Source organism: Delphinapterus leucas, chromosome 15 (assembly GCF_059928025.1).
Source record: "Delphinapterus leucas isolate spDelLeu-1000000601 "Yukka" chromosome 15, BTC_Dleu_Yukka2, whole genome shotgun sequence".
NCBI lineage: Eukaryota > Metazoa > Chordata > Mammalia > Artiodactyla > Monodontidae > Delphinapterus > Delphinapterus leucas.
In genome coordinates this window covers 36526028-36544959 of record NC_143143.1, presented here as the reverse complement: position 1 = coordinate 36544959, position 18932 = coordinate 36526028, and the positions used below count along the sequence as shown (strand labels likewise).

Sequence of the window (18932 nt, the reverse complement as noted above, 5' to 3'; positions counted from 1 at the left end):
GTCATAGGTTCCAGAAGGTTCTCGTGTCTGGGGACTCATGGCACACATCACTCTAGGACAAGGGGGTCAGACACATGGAAGGGCAAGTCAGAGGGCAGAGTGTAGGAGCTGAAGGCCCTGGACATGAGGGGACCAGGAATCTGGGCCAGCAGAGGGTGCTGGGATAAGGGTCCAGAAGTGAGTCCTGGGGTTGTTCCATCCCTTTGCTGGGACATGGAACCATGTAGCCCCACCCCTGCCCAGCAGAGCCAGCCCTATACCGGAAGGGTTGAGGGCTTGTAAGTCTGTATCCCCCTCCCCAGGGACACAGACCTCACTCCTCACCTGTACCTCAGCCCCAGGGCTCACTTCAATTCCAAACCCTGCTTCAGGGACCTGGCCTGGCCTGTGGGAGGTCTTCTCTATAGATGAGAAGATCCCGAGAATCTGGGCATCCCCAGATCCCACCAAAGCTACCTTCCTGAACTTTGCCACCAAACTGGTCCCTTTTCTCCCCCTTGCTGGGTACCTGTTCTCCTTCTCTATGCCATGTGACAGACATTTCCAAATGCTCAGAGTCTGCAGTGTGGCCGGGACGCAGTGCTCGCTGGGGACAGCTCACCTCGGCTCTGCATGGAACCTGTCAGGGTGTCTTCTTCACTAACGTGGATGGCAAGTGGGGTCCTCTCCACCTGGGCTTCTCCATGAGGCCACCTTGGCTTTCTCACAGTATGGCAGCTGGGTTCCAAGAATAAGTGTTCCAGGAGACAGGAAGGGAGAGCTGCCAATCTGGAAGGTCTGGGTCCAGAAACAGGCACAGGGTCACTTCCATTGGTCAAAGTAATCACAGCTCCTGCCAGGGTAGGAGACATAGACCCTCCCCCTCACTGGGAAGAGTAGCAAAGAATTTGCCATCTTTAATCCATCTTAGCACCCTCTGTCTCTGCCCCAGGGGCTCTGACTCTTTCTTGCCTCCCCTCTGGGCCCGCAGATTCTGTCTCTCCTGGAGTTCTCCTCCATCCCCATTACTTCCCCATGGGCTACTGCAGTCCCCTCAAACTCATCTCCCTGTCCACAGGCTGCACCATCCATCCCCTCCTGGCCACTCCCTGTATTCCTATAGCAGTGCCCTCTCTCCATTGCTCTCCTCAGAAACCATGTATGGCTCCCTACTTCTCACTGAAAAATTTCCAAGCTCCTAGGCAAAACATTCAAATTCACCTTACAATCTAGCCCCCTTCTATGTTACCTATTGAATTAGCACCCATTTCTTCCAAGCCACTGGACCACACTTTGGCCTCTTCTGCTCAGGCTCTCTGAGCCTGAACATATTCACTCTCTCCACCTGGCAAGTTTCTCTATCTCCACCGCTGTTGGACTCCTGCTCAATCTTCAAAGCCCAGTGCAAATGCCCCTCCTCCACAAAGCCTTGCTCTCACTACTCATCACACTAGTCTTACTCTCATTGTATGTTGAGGCATGTTCTCCCTTAAATCCTTATTGGCAATGATGTGTCCTCTTGAAGTGTGGCCCACATTTTTAACTCATACTTCTTTCACCAATTTAATAACTGTTTGTTGCAGCCTGGAGCCAGCTGCCAGGGATATGACAGTGAGCAAGACAAGCTGTTTCCTGTGCCCAGAGAGCTTACATTCCAGAGAGTGAGACAGATGGCAAATAGAGGAACCAAGAGACATAATGATCAAAGATTAGGAGGACTGTAGGAAGGCAAGAAAGGCAAGAAGGGGTGCTGCGAGGCAGGGACCAAGAATTCCCTCTTCAAGAGAAACGAGAGACCTGGATTTTTATATACGCTCCTAATTCTAAAGGTTGCAAGGTCAAGTCTTTCTCCTCTGCTCTCAGCTTCTCTCCCCTCCTAGCTTCCCACTCTCTCTGGAATGCCTGCCTCCTTCTCTCTTCCTGGTTACCCTATCAGCAGCCCACTCCCCAACTCAGGACGCCCCACCCCTAGGGCACCCAAACTCCTCTGTTGTTCCCATGCCCTGGCCATGCTCTGGCAGCAGCTGGCAGGAGGACGTAGGGAGCCCACTGCCTAGGATGCTAGGGCCAGTGGGCATCCCCTACCTGAGACCCTGGGCCAACCTCCCTGATGTTGGCCTCCTGGGAGTGAGACACCTGGAGTCCCCAACACCCCCACTGCAGGCTTCACTAACCGCATCTGGCCTGGAAGAAGTGAGGAGCCAGAGGAGCGAGACAGAAAAGGACGCCAGGGGGCCCTCAGAGGGCTTCCTCAGATTGGTCCCCAGCTCTGACAGAGCCCTGAGGGATAGGTCTCCATCTCCAGGGAACCTCTGGGCAAACCCTGCCAGGAACAGTTTATGCTCTCTGGAGCCAGAGTTCCCATGTAGAAATCCCGGCTCTGCCACTTCCTGCCTGGTGACCTTGGACATCTCCCTTCCCCTCTCTGGGCCTCAGTTTCCCATCTGAACACTGGGGATCAGAGCAGCACCCACCTCACAGGATAGTTCTAAAGATGACATGCACCTGGCACACGATGGCGCTCGGTGAAGGGCAGGTTTCCAAAGCCTCTCCCATGCAGGGCCCTGCCAGGCCCTTTCGAGGAATTGCTTTGTTGGGCGGCATCCTTCCATCTGTATTTTCCCAGACCTCTGAGCCCTAGAGACAGCTTCTGCCCATTATAATTATTTGGACTCTGGGCACTGCCAGCTGAGAGGGCTCAGGCCTCTGAAGGGCCCAGGCTCCCAGTAACAGCTGTCATGTCTCAGGACAGAGGAGGACAGAGCAGGAGGGCTGCCCTTCGTCTGCACCTGCTGCCCCCAAGCCCTGGGAGAGGGGCATCTCTGCTCACCACTCCCAGGATTCCATGACCACCTCAGCCTCACTCTCAAAACCCAGAGCATCTTGGGTGGGTGGGAGTCCTGGGACAGAGCCCCAGGAAGTCCAGGAGGGGAGCAGGTGCCAGGTCCTGGAGAGGAGTCTGCCAGGGACCAGCATAGGGTTTGGATTATCAGCACTTGAAAGCACTGGAAAGCCAAGGAGACAGCCACAGCCTGGCAGAGGGGCCTCCCACCTCTTTCACCTCCCAGATCCCTGAGGGCAGAACCCCAGGGGAGGGGACTCTCAGAGGGCCTGCTGCTGGCTGTGACAGTGACTTCCCTTTCCCCAAGGATCCTGAAGCTTCAGCCCAGCAGGCAGAAGCTGCAAGGGTAGAGCGCCCTGCCGGCTCAGCCCTGCCGCCCAGCCTGGCCGCTATGTCCTGTCTCTGATAACCAGCTGTCAGCTGAGCCCCGAGCGGCGGGCGCACCCGGGTTTGTTTGCCAAGCCCGAGTGTTGGAGCTTCCTGGACCCTCCTGCCCTGGAAGGGAGGGGGTCGGTGCCGCAGCAGGCTAGGTGGCATCTCCGGCGGAGAAGGGACAGAATCCCAGGGTGCCTATCCCACGCAGGTCCACTGCCTCAGTGCCCCCATCTCACGGCACTCTCCTCGTCCCAGGCCCGGAGGCAGTCCAGTGGGGGTCACTGGGCAAGGGGCAGAGCCAGGCGGGGTGGTGCACAGCCAGCAGAGGAACGACAGGACGCTGGGTACTCCCTCCCTCACCCACCGCCCCCAACCCGCACCCAGGCCCGATGCAGATATGGAAGGTCGTCGCTGGCTCTAGGGCAGGGAGGTAGCTGTCCCCAATGGACAAAGGCGCTCGGACCCCGAGCACCCAGGGCAGGGCCCGGACCTCCTGACCCCGCCCCCGGGGAGGCCATCTCATTTGCATGGCCCCGCCCGAGAGCGGCCATTGGTAGCGGCGGCGGGAGGCCGGGCCTGAGTGGCTGCGGGGGCGGCGGGGGCGGGGCAGCGCGGAGCAGGGCGCCGGGGAGGTAGTTGCAGACGCCGCGGAACAGTTTCGGCTTAGGGTCTGGGTCTGGCTCCGAGGGCGCGGGGAGCAGGGTGTCCCGGGGCGCGGCGGCTGCAGCGGGAGCGTACTGAGCGCCCGCCAGCCCGTCTGCCATGTCCAGGAAAAAGACCCCCAAGAGCAAGGGGGGTAGCGCGCCCGCTACCTCCGCACTGCCCGCCACCCACGGGTCCCAGCCCGTGCGTCCCGGGACTGCGCGCCCTGGCCCCGAGGCACCTCCCAACAGGCCCCCGCAGCCCGGCCGGTCTTCGCTTGGCGGCGGCGGCGACTTCTACGACGTCGCCTTCAAGGTGAGCCGGGCACCCCCAGCCCCATGCGAGCGCAGCAGGTGGCGTCCGGTCGGAGCCGAGTGGGGAGGTCCGGGGAAAGGGTGCAGGGCCCTGCAGACCTTTGGCGAGGAGCTGGCTCGAGCGGCACCCCGCAGCTGCAGTTGGCATGGCTGGCGCGGTGCATCACACACACACACACACACACACACACACACACACACAGCTGTCAAACCCGGGTTTGGGATACCCAATATATGGCAGGGCCTGCCCCCTCCCCCTCCCCACCTAGCTGGCATGGCCGGACAAGGGGTCCTGCGGAAGTAAGAGCCTGGCAGGTGTCCTCTCCCTGTTCCCTTATGCTTCTGCCCCCACCCACGCTCATCATTTCCCACATGCTGCCTTCTCTCACCCCCAGAGTCTTTTGGTCTCTTCTCTTTAGGAGGCGAGACTAAGAAGAGGTTTGCCAGTTTGGTGGGGAATGCTGGGGCCTCCTTCAGGCCAAGGCAGAAGCTTGTGAATTGTGGGGGCGGGGGTGGCAGGCCCATCTTTGGGTTTTGGAGCCTTTGGCAACAGGCTGGGGGAGGGGAGGAGAGGGAGGCCTGACTGCCCCTCCCTGTCCACAGACGTGGTCTGAGCCTCTCCTCATGTCAGGATCTGACCCTCACTTGGCAAATTCCTCTAGAGCCTTGCTGGGATTGGAAGAAGCCCCCTGGCACAGAGGCCCCCCACCCAGGCCTCCCAGCGGTCAACCCTCAGGTTCTGCTCCTCATTAAGCCCCAAATGCTCCCCTTCCAGACCAAGCATGGCGTCCAGATAGCACCCTGGATGAAGGCAGCTACTCCCACTCCCCACTGATGGAGACAGGCCAATGTTCAGGAGAGGGGACAAAACCTTCTAGAGGTGGAAGATGGAAGTCCAGGCTCTGTGTTTCCCCCAGGCCCTGCTGAACCTGCAGACTTAGGATACCTCCCTCCACTCCTGACCCTCACCCACAGCCCATCTGACCAGGCCAGCTCAGAGAAGACCAGACACCCCTCCGGGTGGGCCAGCACCCAGGTCCCCTCTGCTCTTTCTTTGTGCCCCAGGTCATGCTGGTGGGAGACTCGGGCGTGGGGAAGACCTGCTTACTCGTGCGCTTTAAGGATGGTGCTTTCCTGGCAGGGACCTTCATCTCCACTGTGGGCATCGACTTCAGGGTAAGAGTGGAGGCTGATGTCCCGAGCACTGACTGGGCCCAGCCCATGCCCTGGGCCCCCAACACCAGCTAATAGCTGCTCGAAACACCCCTGGGCAGCTGGTTCTCCGGTTCTCCATTATCCCTGTGGCACCGACAGGCTCATGAGGTGGAGCTCCTGGCTGGACCACCTGGCTCCCACAGTCAAGGTGGTTGAGGTGGGATGCCTTAACCACCAAGCTGCCTGCCTCCCGACATCTCAAGGTCCTGGAGAGAGGTGGTGGCTGTATACAATCGAAGCAGAGATGGTACCCCTGTGCCTGGGGCTGGCACGACCCTGGGGGCTGTATCTTGTGCACTGGGGGCGGTGGATGCTGGTGTCCCCATGGGAACTCAAGACCCGTGTCCACTCAGGAGGCCAGCATCGCTGCCCCACTGTACAGAGGGGCCCTGAAGTGCCAGGTGGGCTGCCCAGGCCATACCAGACAGATGGCTGAGGCATTGAAGCACACACCCAGTCTCAGAACCAGGGAGAAGTCCCTGCCCTTGGGTGAGGAGGCTTATGGGAAATGCTCCCACCTGGATGCTTTCCCTGGCAGAGCCCCCTCACCACCTCACCCCCTGCTAGAGGGCTATGTCCTGGGGTCCTTCTGGGGGATGTCCCTCGACTCTTGGCTCCCCAAGTGCCCTCCAGCACCCCAAGCAGCCTGTGGGGTCACAGGGGAATGATGGGAGCCACAGCCTTAGGCCTGCAGGGCTCAGGCATCAGTCTAAATTCCACGTGCTGAGGTGATGTGTTCTCAGCAAATCCCAAATTTGCATTTTTCTCACCCTTTCATTAGACCCAGTCAGCAGAAGGCTGGCAGGGAGGCTCCTTCTGGGGACTGGGAATGGGGGGCTCCCTCCAGTCTGGGGAGCCATTCTCTACCCTGTCTGTGGGGGCAGAGCCCCTCAGGTCCTCTGGGATGAAGTAAGGGTTGAGGTGACAGAAGGGGGAGGTTTAGGCCCAGTCCTCTGCCTGTTCTGGCCTCACCTCCCCCCTTCTCACCTCCCTCTTGGCTCTGGGGCAGGTGGTGAGGCTGTGTGGTTCGCACCCCTGTTCAGGGTGCCAGGGAAGGCGGGATGTCCTCCCCAGCGTCCCTGCAGCGGGACAGATGGCTGCACCCAGTTCCCTGGAGACCCAGAAGCACCCTGACAGCAGGCGCTGGGTGAAGAGGGAGGTGGTGCTGTTTCCACTGCCCGGGGCCTCAGCTGGTGGTTAGCAGCTCCTGTCCCCACCCCAGCAGATAGGAACCGGGGTTGAGCCACTCCCTGCCCTAGTCCTGAACTGGGAGGGCCTGGCTAGGGAGCATCATCAGCCAGCAAGCAAGCACATAATGAGCACCCACTGTGTACCAGGCCAAGTTCTGGGCTCTGTGCTTACTGCATGGGGCCCTATCCTCAGGCAGCTGCCGTCAGAGCGGGAAGAGAGGCTTTCAAATTACAACAAACACTTTAGCTCGTACCAGGCCAGACTCGTTTCTCAGTGCTTTGCATACAGTAGCTCATAAAGTAATCGGGGCAGCCAAGTGATGAGCACCCTGGCTACCCCCATTTGTGGATGGGGAAACTGAGGCACAGTGTTAGTAATGAGCCTGGGGTCACACGGTGACTCCAAATTAAGTCGTGCAAGTGGCTCTAAGCAAAAGGAGCAGTGTGTGCAGAGCTGTGAGAAATGCTGGTCGCCTGGGAGAGGGGGCTGGAGCAGGGCCTTGAGACCTAGGAGCAGAGTGCAGGGGGCAGGCATGCAGTGTGAAGCTGAACCGGCAAGTAGGCTCAGGGAAGCCACCGGGGCTGGGCTGGGCACCAGGCAGAGGAGGGCAGCTAGGGTAAAGGAGAGAGAGGGGAGGGGCTGGGTGCAGGACTGAGTGAGTGACTGGGGTGGGTGGCGACCGGGGGCCCTGCAGGGCAGGGGAGCTGGTGGGGCTGTGTGTCAGGCCTCCAGGAGGGGCAGAGAAAGAACCACCTGGCCCAGAATGGACACAGCTGGCCATGGAGGGCGGCAACCTTCCAGTCCATCAGGACAGCCAGCTAAGCGGGGGCGGCCTGAGCACCCTCTGTGCACAGGTCACCAGGAGGGGCTCAGCAGCAGGAGGTGTAGGAGGTATGGGAGAGAGCTGGGTGGACACCAGTACTTGGATTCAAGGGGAAGCTTTATCTGTAGGTAGAGGGCAGTGAGGTAGTCAAGAACCAGGTGGGCCCTGGAGGCAGAGCCAGCTGAGGCCAGGGATAATGAATTAGGGACACACCGGGGTCCCCTCAGTCCCAGGCTCAGTCCTGGCCTGGCACCGCCTGCCTCCCCCACCCTATCCACCCCCTTCCCCCCCACCCCCCACCGGAGGGTGGCCCCGGTCTAGCTGCTGCCTAAGATGGTGCACTCGGCCCTGGGCCCTCCTTGGAGCTGGCTGGTTGTGTTTCAGAACAAAGTTCTGGATGTGGATGGCATGAAGGTGAAGCTGCAGGTGAGAGGTGACTGGGGGAGGGGGAATTGAGGGCAGGGGGCACCTGGGAAGGACTGGGCAGCCCTGACAGCTGCACTATGCCCTTGCTGCAGATCTGGGACACGGCTGGCCAGGAAAGGTTCCGCAGCGTCACCCATGCCTACTACCGAGACGCTCATGGTGAGCTCATGGGCACCGTACCCTAGCTCCAGGGAGTCGGGGCCACACTCCTTAGGCTTCTGCTTGGAGTAGGGCACCCTGGGTGTGAGTGGGCAGAAGTGTGAAGGGTGCGATGCATGAGGGTGAGGGTGATGGGGAGCCGCTGTGGGCTCTGCAGGTGTCCTCACTGGCCCTCTGCCCCCAGCACTGCTGCTGCTCTATGATGTCACCAACAAGGCCTCCTTCGACAGCATCCAGGTCAGTGGCTTCCTTCCTGGTGGTGGAGACAGGCCGACCCATCCCCAGCCTCCCTCAGGCACAGATGGCATCAGGATCCCAGAGAGTTGAGGTCCCTACTGACAGTGTGGAGAGGAAAAGACTGCCCCTCTGGGCTCCTGATGGTCCAAGTACAGTGGTTCAGGTTGAGAATGAGCTGAAGGGAGCTGGGGTGACCTTCTAGTCCACCAGCCCAACTCCTTAGATAAGGTACCTGTTGGATCGCCCCTGCACGGCACACGGGGAGCACTAGTTCAGGGGCCCTCCTGTTAGCCAGACACTGACAGGCACTCTGTGGGGTGTGTCCTGGAGGGGGGCAAGGGGTGCCAGGAGCTCCAGCCTCCAGCCTGTCCTCAGCTCTCCCCCCACAGGCCTGGCTGACAGAGATCCAGGAGTACGCCCAGCATGACGTGGTACTCATGCTGCTGGGGAACAAGGTGGGCACCCCAGCCTGTCTCATCTACTCTGGCTCTACAGAGGGTGGAGGGAGGTAGGGGAGTGAGCTGGGGCCAACTCTCACCAAGACTGCTGTGCCAGGTGGACTCTGCCCAGGAGCGTGTGGTGAAAAGGGAGGATGGGGAGAAGCTGGCCAAGGTGAGCTGCGGTTGGGTGGGCAGCCAGAATGCCCCTGGGGCTGCAGGGCCTGAGCTGTCCCCACCAGGTTGCCAACGGCTGTTTGCAGGAGTACGGGCTGCCATTCATGGAGACCAGCGCCAAGATGGGCCTCAATGTGGACTTGGCTTTCATGGCCATAGCAAAGTAAGTCCTGGCAGTTATCGGGAAGACCCCCAGACCCAGCGTCTGAATCCCCTTGTTGGGGGTACAGGCCACCCTATTCCATGGTCATCCCTGCCCCACAGGGAGTTGAAGCAGCGCTGCATGAAAGCTCCCAGTGAGCCTCGCTTTCAGCTGCACGACTATATCAAGAGGGAGGGCCGGGGGGCCTCCTGCTGCAAACCCTGAACCTGGCTGGGGATGGCCACCAGGGTGTTCTCCTGGAAGACTGGAGAGTCTACACACCCCCGACTTCACCACCCAGCAGCCAGTCCCAGGGTGTCTGTTTCTAGGAATCCCAGGCTGAGCCTTGCCCTTCCCTCATCTGGGAAGCCATCCAGAGCCTCAGCCCCAACAAACAGGCTTCAGGAAGCCAGAGGGTCCGCAGCCCTCCTTCACCTGCTGCTGAGGGTTGTGCCCCCAAGGCCTTCACAGAAGAGCAACCAACTTCTACACAGGAGGGCTACCCAACAACGTATAGACTGCCAGGCACCTGGTCCTCCGGACCACGGTGCCCGTGCCCCGTGTACAGCTGCCTGAACACCTAGAAAGCCATGTCTGCAGCTGCACATGTTGCCCAGGCAGGATTCCTGCCCACACCTGGGGCAGAGGGCTTCACCACGAATCACATCAAGGACCAGAGCTGCCTGCTACCAGCCCACCCACCAGGAGGCCCTGGTTCAAACATCAACAGGGTCTTTCATGTTACCCTGGAGGATGCCAAGGCTGTGGCTTTGTAATGCAGTGAAGAGCATGTGGGAAGCCACAGAAATGTCAGGCAAACCAGGACTGCCAGCCCTCGCCTGCTGACCAGGGCACCATCTCAGCAGGTTGATACAAGGCCTGGGCTTGGCAAGGTCAAGCCAGGGGGGTGGGCAGGGCACTCCACCTTGTACTAAAATCTTGAAGTGTTTTTTTGTTTCCAGTCCTAGTGAATAAAGTTGTGTTTTCTGGAGTGCCTACCTTGTCCATTGAAAGAAAGCAATGCTCAGGGACTGTTAGTGAGGAATTACAGGAATTAAGAGTTCACCACCCACCCCAAGGCAAAGGCACAAAAGAAAACCTATCCTTACAGGTAAAAACAGAGAAGGCGGTCCAAATAGGTGGAAAGTCACTGGCGCGAACTTCCATTTTCATGCTCTGCCCCTAACCGAGACTGCCCAGAGATGACCCAGTCGTCCCATGGAGTCCTCTGGGGTGCAAACAGGCATGAAAATAAAGACACGTGTGCTCCAATCAACTCACCACCTTTGCTTTATTGCTAAGCACTTCAGAGACTTATAGATGTCTTTGAGGAAAGAATCCAACGAGACCAAGAATCCAGAAGAGACCAAGACTGTGAAACAGATGTGTTGGGCTGGAAAATCCCCTTGACCACAAGAATGAGGAAACTGTAGTCACTTTGTCTTCCACCCAGTCAGGGCCCGAAGCTCCTGCTAGTACCTTATCTTGAAGTGTCAGCAGGAGAAATGGTTGCAGCTGCTCAGCCACCTATCTCTTACCTCAAATCTCCCAAGTGACGTGGACCCCAAGAACTCTTTATTGGGAGGATGAGGGGCGGAGGTCTGTCTTCTGTAGCTTCTTCAGGCTGGCACTGGGCTCATGGACCCTACCTAACTGGGGCCACGGAACTCTTGCCCTGTTTTGTCCAGGGGCCCCAGGGTGACTTCTGCTATTCCAGTAGGATCTATGTCAGGGAATGGCTGGAATCCCTACATCACCATCATCTTGATGTGGAACTGTTGCAACCTGGAAGCAAACTTAACAAGCAGATTAAAAAGGCAGGGGCCAAAGTTCAGTAAAAGGATTATGGCAACTAGAGGTCCAAGCAGGGGGCAAGAACCAGGTCTCACTTGATAACATCTCCTTAATTGCAGTCTAGGTCAGCGCTTGGGTTACCCTGTCTGAAGGAATGAAGCCATTTGGCGTGGTCACATTTTCTTGATGTCCTCTTCTACTAGCCCAGAGTTATCAATGTAGGTGCAACATGTCTTGATAACTGCACATACTCCTTGTTTGGCTAGGAGGAAGTCTAAGGCCAGTCTATTAGCCATCACTTTACTAGCCAAGGAACTTAGAGACAATGAGAGTCTGGTGAGTGCATTCCCTGTGGATTCACTCAGGACAGGGCATCTGAAAGATTGTGGAACACCACTTCACGATAAACAAAGCCTCCCCAAGGGGCCACCAAACCAATGGCAGCTCCATTTTCTGCCAAAAGGAGACCAATTGCCCTTTTGCCCCAGGGGTGGGTGATGTTATAGATGGCAATACCTGGGTTTGTTTGGTTACTCAGTTGGCCTAGTGTTACATTGTCCTGTAAACAGAGCACTGTCTATACAAAGAAAGGCCACAGCTAATCCCAGGAAAGGCAAAGAGGAATTGGGGTTTTTTGAAGAGGACAGTCAGTTTGCACCTGGACCACAAAGGAATAGATGTCTGGGAGAGGCACATGCCTGACACACTGTTGTGGAATTAAACCACTTCAGTAGAGTCTGCCCAAGGGGGGGGTTCCAGTACAGTTGGAAGAAAGGATCCCACCACTGAATAAGGGTGTATGAGTCTTTTCGAAGGCTTTGGGAGAGGCAAAAAACATGTACTACACGCAGGGAAGATGTGTGTTAGACGCTTGGCGCCACGCCTGTCCAGGAGACACATCCCACCAGCCAGCTGATCTTGGAGGAACCAATGGGTGGCGTTGCCTGTTTGGTCTTCGCAATAAAAATTAGGGGTAATGGCGGTGATGTCAACTGCTGGTGCATTGCAGAATTTAGTCCAGGCTTCTGGCATGGGCAGCAGGATGAGTTACCTTTATGACAGAGTAGAAGACAAATATGCTTTGATTGGGGGAGCTTTGTGTGCTGGATGCACTAACGAGAGGGGTCAGGTCCAGGCATGGAAGCTGTGCCAAGGGCTGGATGTGGACTCTGAGGGGAGCAGGGGTCGCAGGACCTTCAGCCAGAGTAAGTTCAAGGTCATCATTACTGGATGTGTAGCTTAGTTCTTTAAGCTTATAGGCGTCGCTTTGAGGACTGGGATGGTAGAACCCAGCACTGAGACAGATTCTCTCCCTGAACAATAATTCTTGAGATGTACTATTGTGTTGGATCCTCACTCCCCTGACATGAATCCCCAAAGGAGGGGGAGAAAAGTTGGGGTGACTAATAACTTCATAATGACATCAGAGTTCTAATTTAGGAAGCAACCGGAATGCAAGTAGTGTTAAAAGAAATCCTGCAGTAAACAAGAGCCCAGTAGCAAATATGGGCTCCCAGCCTACTGTCACTTATCTTGCTTTTGTTACCCGGAGAGCCCGAAAGAAATTAATGTCAAAGTGAGAGTTTACTTATCAATGCAGTTGTCACTGGCTTGGGGATCACCTTCTTGAAGAGGTATTTGAGGTCTTGGGCAGGTTCATGGGAATAGCTGGGAGGTGGGTCTTCAGGTTCCTGTAACAGATCAGTGGAAACAGGTTTAATTCTGGGTAGATGGACCCAACTAGTGACTCCATTAAGTTTAACCACTGTAGGGGTGCTTAGCAAAACTTGATAAAAGACTGTTTTGCTTTGGGAGTAGCTGGTCACCAGGGGACTCATTTTTCCAAGTCTTTTAAGAGCACCCAGTACCCAGGGTTTACACTGGAGTAACTGGGGCTGTTATCTGGGGAGAGCTGAACTGTTTCCACATTCTTGAATAGCCCCCTTCGGACCTGGCCCAGGTTAATAATGTATTTAAGGTGTGCCTAGGTTTCTCAGCTGGTCATCATGTCCAGGGTGAGGAATAGCCTACCATGTCATTTCAAAGGGGCTCAACCTAGTTATTTTAGGGGCTGCCCTGCTGGCAGCAGGTGGCACCACCTGCTATTATCAGGTTCTGATATTTCCTGCTAAGAGCTTACCCAAGGTTTTCTTTAGGGTATGACTGGTCTGTTCCACCTTTCCTGAGGACTGAGGTCTGCAGGACAAATAAAGGTAGCATCTATTTCCTAGGGTCTTTTGGGTAACCTTTGCTATGAATTGAGGGTCCACTGTCAATCTGGAGGTGTCAGGGCAACCCAAACCTAGGGATAATTTCCTTCAGAAGTGCTCTAGCCACTTCAGTTGCCTTTTCTGTCCTAGTGGGAAAGGCCTCCACCCATCCAGTAAAACTACCCACAAAGACTAATATTTGAAGCCCTGGAAAGAGGCCATCTGAGTGAAATCCATTTGCCAGTCCTCTCCTGGCTAAGGCCCATGTTGCTGGACTGGGCTAACAAAAGGGGGGGGGGGTTTGAGATGCCCTCCTTATTTATGGGTGGCAGAGGGCACAGGCTCGAGTAACTCTTTGATATCTGGGAGTCACTTTCTCGTTAAAAGCCAGAAAACCACTGTACACACAGCATCATTCCCCAGATGGAGAAATATCACGTAGCCCTTTGATTTTCCATTGGTCAGAAAAAGCAATTTTTGATGAGCCACCAGCCTTCTGTTCCCTTAGTTCACCCTTTTTCTTGCGCCCAGGTTTCCTCAGTAGTACCTGGGCATGCTATAAGGGGTAAGGGATGGGACTGTCATTTGTTGTATCAGGACTTTCTCTGCTTCTCCATCTGCCCTATTGCTCCCTTTGATAATTTGGGAGATTCCCTTTTGGTGTCCATGGCAGTGAATGACTGTTACTTGATTTGTTTGGTTTTTGAGCTGCCTCTGAGATCTCAGCCCCATACTTTACAGGGGAATATTTTGCATTCAAGTCCTCTTTCCATATAGCTCCATTGGCATGTAGAATGAGGTAGGCATATTTAGAGCCTGTGTATATGTTTACAATTTTTCCTTCCCCTAGGATTAAGGATTGGGTTAGAGTTCGGTCTTCTGGGCTGCCATGGGCAGCAAGTTTTCACCTCTATGATGCTCTGCCTCCTGAGCCCGTCCTTAATGAACTGCCATCAGTAAACCATTCTCCCTCAGGATTGTCAATGTCTTGATCTGTCGTATCAGGCCTATAGGGATAAACCTGGTCAAGGTAGGAATGTATTACCTTTGGGATTTCAGCAGGCATCAGTGTAGTTGGGTTGAGGGTGTGGCAAGTTAATTTTATTGATGTAGAGTTGATTTACAATGTTGTTAGTTTCTGGTGTACAGCAAAGTGATTCAGTTATATGTATATACTTTTCCATCTTTTCCGTTATGGTTTATTACAAGATACTGAATAGTTTCTTGTGCTATACAGTACCCTGTTGTTTATCTATGCTATATATTAGTTTGCATCTAACCCCAAACTCCTAGTCCTTCCCTCCCCCAGGCCACCACAAGTCTTTTCTCTGAGCCTGTTTTTGTTTCACAGATGTTCCTTTGTGTAGTTTGGATTCCTCAAATTAATCATATGGTATGTCTAACTTACTTTGCTTAGTATTTCTAGGTCCATCCATGTTGCTGCAAATGGCATTATTTCATTCTTTTTAATGGCTGAGTAGTATTCCATTGTATACATCTACATCTTTATCCACTACTCTACTGGACATTTAGGTTGTTTCCACGTCTTGGCTGTTGCAAATAGTGCTGCAGTGAACACTGGGGTGCATGTATCTTTTCAAATTATAGTTTTGTCTGGGTATATGCCCAGGAGTGGGATTGCAGGATCCTATGGCAACTGTAGTTTTAGGAACCTCCATACTGTTTTCCATAGTGGCTGCACCAATTTACATTCCCACCAACAGTGTAAGAGGGTTCCGTTTTTCTCAGTGTTGGGAGTTTTGAGGGTTACCTCTGGGGAGTCAAGAAGTAAACCCTGGTACTTAGTACAGTGGCCTCCAGTTAGCCAGTGGTGGCCTTTGATCTCTAGAAACCTTTGTACTTGATGTTGGGGGGCGGGGGTCTGGACTTCCAGTGGCCGTCCAAGGTAAGCTCGTTAGCTTCTTCCACTGATAAACTGGTGGCAGCTGCTGGCCGAAAGCAGCCAGGCCAACCTCAGGGCACGCCATCTAGTTGTGTGGAAAAATAGCCTATTGGCCAAGGAACTTCTAGTTTCTTTTAGGTCGCCCAGAGCTTTTAGGGGGTTAGGACTTCTTACAAAATGAATGGCTTTTTTTTTTTTTTTTTGCGTTACGCGGGCCTCTCACTGTTGTGGCCTCTCCCGTTGCAGAGCACAGGCTCCGGATGCGCAGGCCCAGCGGCCACGGCTCACGGGCCCAGCCGCTCTGCGGCATAATGGGATCTTCCCAGACCGGGGCACGAACCCACGTCCCCTGCATCAGCAGGCAGACTCTCAACCACAGCGCCACCAGGGAAGCCCAATGAATGGCTTTTTAAAACTGAGGAGACCCAGAGCAGGAGCTTTAATGAGGACCTGTTTGATACTATTAAAAGCCTTTTCCTGTGTTCCTCAGCCCGAAGTAATGGTTCTGTATCTGGGCTTTTAATGGCTTCATACAGGAGCTTAGACATTAGCCCAAACCGTGGGATCCAGAGTCAGCAAAACCCTGCCTTTTTACCTTTGTAAAAAGGTACAAAGAAACGTCTTTGGGGCACTTAGGCCTAACATACTCGTTTTCTATCTTGCGACAGCTGTCTACTTCCAGGATTTATAATGTGTCCCATGTATTTAACTTGTATTGAGATTTGTGCCTTTTTCTGGGAGATCCTGTAACCCTGGACCTCAAGGAAATTAAGAACTTCAATGATGTTCTCACTTGAGCCTCCACGGTGGGGCTACATACTAATATATCATCTGCATGCTGTAGCATAGCCCCTTTTAGGCCTATTTCCCTTGGTTCCTTTCCTAGGGCCTGGGCAAACACTGTGAGCTGCCCCCAAACCCGTGGTAGGTAGTGTTGTCCAGGTGTATTGTTGCATCTGGCCCGAGTGGGGGTTAGTCCACTCGAAGGCAAACAAATATCGTGAGGGATGAACTGGGATGTAAAAGAAGGCATCCTTGAGGTCGAGCACAGTAAACCATTTAGCATTTACAAGGTCTTGGGCTAATATCTTTTAAGGATTGGCCACAAGGGGGAGTATAGGAACCACTGCCCTTTTTACTGCTGAGGTCTCGCACCACCCTACATCCCCCCATTAGGCTTAACTGACAAAATAGGAGTATTGCATTGAGACTGACAGGGAACCAAGAGGCCATATTTTAAAAATTTATGTATGAGAGGTTGTAACCCCTTTTTTGCCTAACCTAATGGGGTACTAGTCTCTGGTTAGGGTAAGCAGCTTCTGGTTTAAGGCTAGTTTCTGCAGGTTGGGCATTTATAGCCGTCCCAGGGACTCCTTTGTCCAGTTTGCTGCAAGGTTCACTGCTTGTAGAATATCGCTGGGAACAAGCCCTTGCTCCTGTGTTGATCTGCCTTAGCCAGGGTTAAGATAAGGGGCTGCTCTGCTCGGGGCCTTCTAACAGTATCGCCTTAAGGGAGCCCAGAAGATCTCTCCCTAGTAGTGGGGTAGGATACTCAACTAAAAAGGCATGTTCAAAATGGCCAGTGAGAGCCCCAGTGAAGTGAAGGGTACGAGGCTTTCCATTGACACCAGTCACTGCAGCTTTTAGAGGAACGAGGCCCAGCGTGAGAAATCAGGGCAGAGCAAGTGGCTTCTGTATCAATTTAAAAAATTGATCTTACCTGCCACCAGGGGCTCCTCAAAGGAATAGACATCTTGTGGGGGCGGGGGGAGCCGCCAGAATCCCTGGGCTGCTTCAGTTATCCAGCATGGCCATCTCAGGAGCAGGAGCCCCCATTCCCCTTGGGGACCAAGGGCAGTCCCATCTCCAATGACTGGTCTGTTTGCAGACTGGGCAAGGCCCGGGAGCTTCTTCTGGTACTCATGGGCCCAATGGTCAGGTGACTTGCATTTGAAGCATTCCCCCTTGGTCTCGCCTCCGGACTGATGGTTGAACCTTCTTGCCCCCTTTGGGTTGCCCTGAGGTTGCAAGGCACGGCTGACACCAACAGCTATCAGTTTAGCGTGAGCCTCGGCGTGCCTTTTTTCATGTTGAGTTCTATCCTCTTCCTCAGTTTGATCTCCATTATAAAATATTCCAAAGGCCACCTCTAGGAGTTTGTGGGCCTAACTAACTTTTGGAGTTTTTGCCTAATATCAGGGGCAGCAGGGACTGAACCTTGGGAGCAGAGAGATCTGTTAGCAAATTTTCTAAAAAGCCTCCACAAGCTGTCCCTGAAAGAGAACAGGGCTTTCTTCTTCCTCTTGGGTCACTTCCTTGACCTTTTCATAATTGACTGGCTTCCAAATGCACTTTCTCGTTCCTTCTAATAGGCACTGGACCTTGTGATTCCTGGCCTTCCCCCCCCCGCCCCCGGCAATTACAATCCCAAATGGGCTTATATGATTTGGGACATAAATGTTGGGCTGGTCCCTGGCAAACTGGTCGGCGTACACCTGTGCTGCTGCCCATATCCTCTGCTTCTCCTCATGGGTACAGCAGGTAGGTAAGATCATTTGGACGTCCTTCCAAGTTAAATCAAGGGCCAGGGTTAGGGCCTGAAATCCCCCGTGAACCTACTAGGGTCTTCAGAAAATTGGCCCAGTCTTTGTTTGCATTGGGCTAAATCGGTTAAAAAGAAGGGCTCATGTACTCTTGATTGTGCCTTTGCCACTTCCCTAAGTGGGCATATTTTCCCTGATCCTGGGTGATAGGAAGTTCCACTATGGCTTACTCCAGCAGGATCAGCATTTTCAACCTGGGGTATCATTGGGTACAGAAGGGCATAGGGGAGAAGGGTTTGGGATTGGCCAAGGGAATCCGGAGAAGTACAGGTACTTGTAGAGTAGAAAAGGCTCTGTTTCCCCCTTAAGAGTTGGAATGTAGTTAAGAGAAGATTGTCTAGAATAACGGGAGGGTTCTCTGATTCCCCAGGTCTCTGATTACATGGAGCTGCATAGAGTGGGATTACTGGAGTTGGGCGCACTGGAAGGTGGCACGAGAGCAAAGGAGTGTCAGTAGATGGTGAGATAGGAGACTAGGCAACAGAAGAGTCCAAAATCATTCACCCTGCTTTCTTGGTAACAGAAATAAAACCTTAATAGTCCTGTGAATTCTACCCGACATAGCACTGGATTTGGCAATGTTGCGGGAGCAGTTTAGGAATGAGGTTCAAGAAATCCTTTCCCCAAATGGTGCAAAATCCCAGCTTCCCGCCAAAGAGGGAAGCCTTAGAAAACAAAAAAGGCAGAGAGAGGGAGAAGCCAGAGGTCTCCACGCGCAGCTGGGCAAGGCCCGTGATCTACCTTGAATCCACGGATCCGAGTCAGGGCACCAAGGCCCCTAGACTGATGCTGATTTACCTCAAGGTCTCCAGCCGGATCACCGACAGTCCTGAAAGTCAGAAACCGCCCAAATGCAGACAGATGCCCAATCCTGCCATTTCCGGCAAGACCTGTTTTCACCCCCCAGGCCCTTCCATCAAGGAGGCGCACCCTAAAGCCTCAGTCTTGCAAAATAATCAGACTGCGCGTGCAGTTTTCATACGAGGTGTCAGAAATTAAAGCAATTCATCACAGGCTCGGAACCGAATTTGGGAAACCAGGCCCAGCCCAGCCTTACCTATACAGAGAAACAGATCTGGAGATTCCGACTTCCCGACGGAACTGGGGGGAGGGTGAAGCAGAAACGTGTAGAACGCTGAGGACCAAGATGGGTCTCAGGCGGAGGCTGGACCCGGGGTCTAGGTTGGCTGGCAGGTTTGGGCCACTTCCCCCACCCGCTCTGGGCCCGGTTCCTCCCTTGACCGTGACCTACGGAAAAACTAATAGCAAACCTCACGACGTCGTACTTTATCGGAAAGAACGCAGGAGTCTGGGGCTCAAGCTTTTATAGAAACTGCTCCACCTCTGCGATTGGGCAATACCAGCAGAAGTATCTTCCTTCTTCACCGCTGATACGCTCCTTTCTCTACTCTCCAAGTCTCCACCAATCGAGCCTTGACATTTCTTTTGGGGGCGGTCTGCCT

General features: G+C 54.3%; 1 protein-coding gene, 1 long non-coding RNA gene and 1 other non-coding gene across 7 annotated transcripts; 1 reads left to right on the top strand and 2 right to left on the bottom strand.

Annotated features, from left to right (window-relative positions):
- Positions 1–3825: 3825 nt before the first annotated feature.
- Positions 3826–9873, top strand: RAB26 (RAB26, member RAS oncogene family). Its single transcript, XM_022594524.2, is given in 9 exon segments — positions 3826–4153; positions 5218–5328; positions 7766–7807; positions 7900–7966; positions 8151–8203; positions 8593–8658; positions 8759–8841; positions 8843–8980; positions 9082–9873. Coding segments are annotated over 9 exon segments (858 nt in total). The 5' UTR covers positions 3826–3958; the 3' UTR covers positions 9185–9873.
- A 358-nt stretch (positions 9874–10231) lies between these two features.
- LOC111185179 (uncharacterized) lies at positions 10232–18755 on the bottom strand. Of its 5 annotated transcripts, none has more exons than XR_016387848.1 (3): positions 18741–18755; positions 18527–18570; positions 10232–18298 (listed from the first exon to the last, which is right to left on the bottom strand). It is a non-coding gene; the product is annotated as an uncharacterized LOC111185179 (long non-coding RNA). The 5 variants fall into 5 exon arrangements; XR_016387847.1 differs by lacking the exon at positions 18741–18755 and having other exon boundaries at positions 10232–12444; positions 13872–18298; positions 18527–18734; XR_002647481.2 differs by lacking the exon at positions 18741–18755 and having other exon boundaries at positions 10232–12444; positions 16587–18298; positions 18527–18734.
- Positions 18404–18486, bottom strand: LOC115803805 (small nucleolar RNA SNORD60). The gene has a single exon (XR_004024596.1). It is a non-coding gene; the product is annotated as a small nucleolar RNA SNORD60 (small nucleolar RNA).
- Positions 18756–18932: the final 177 nt, after the last annotated feature.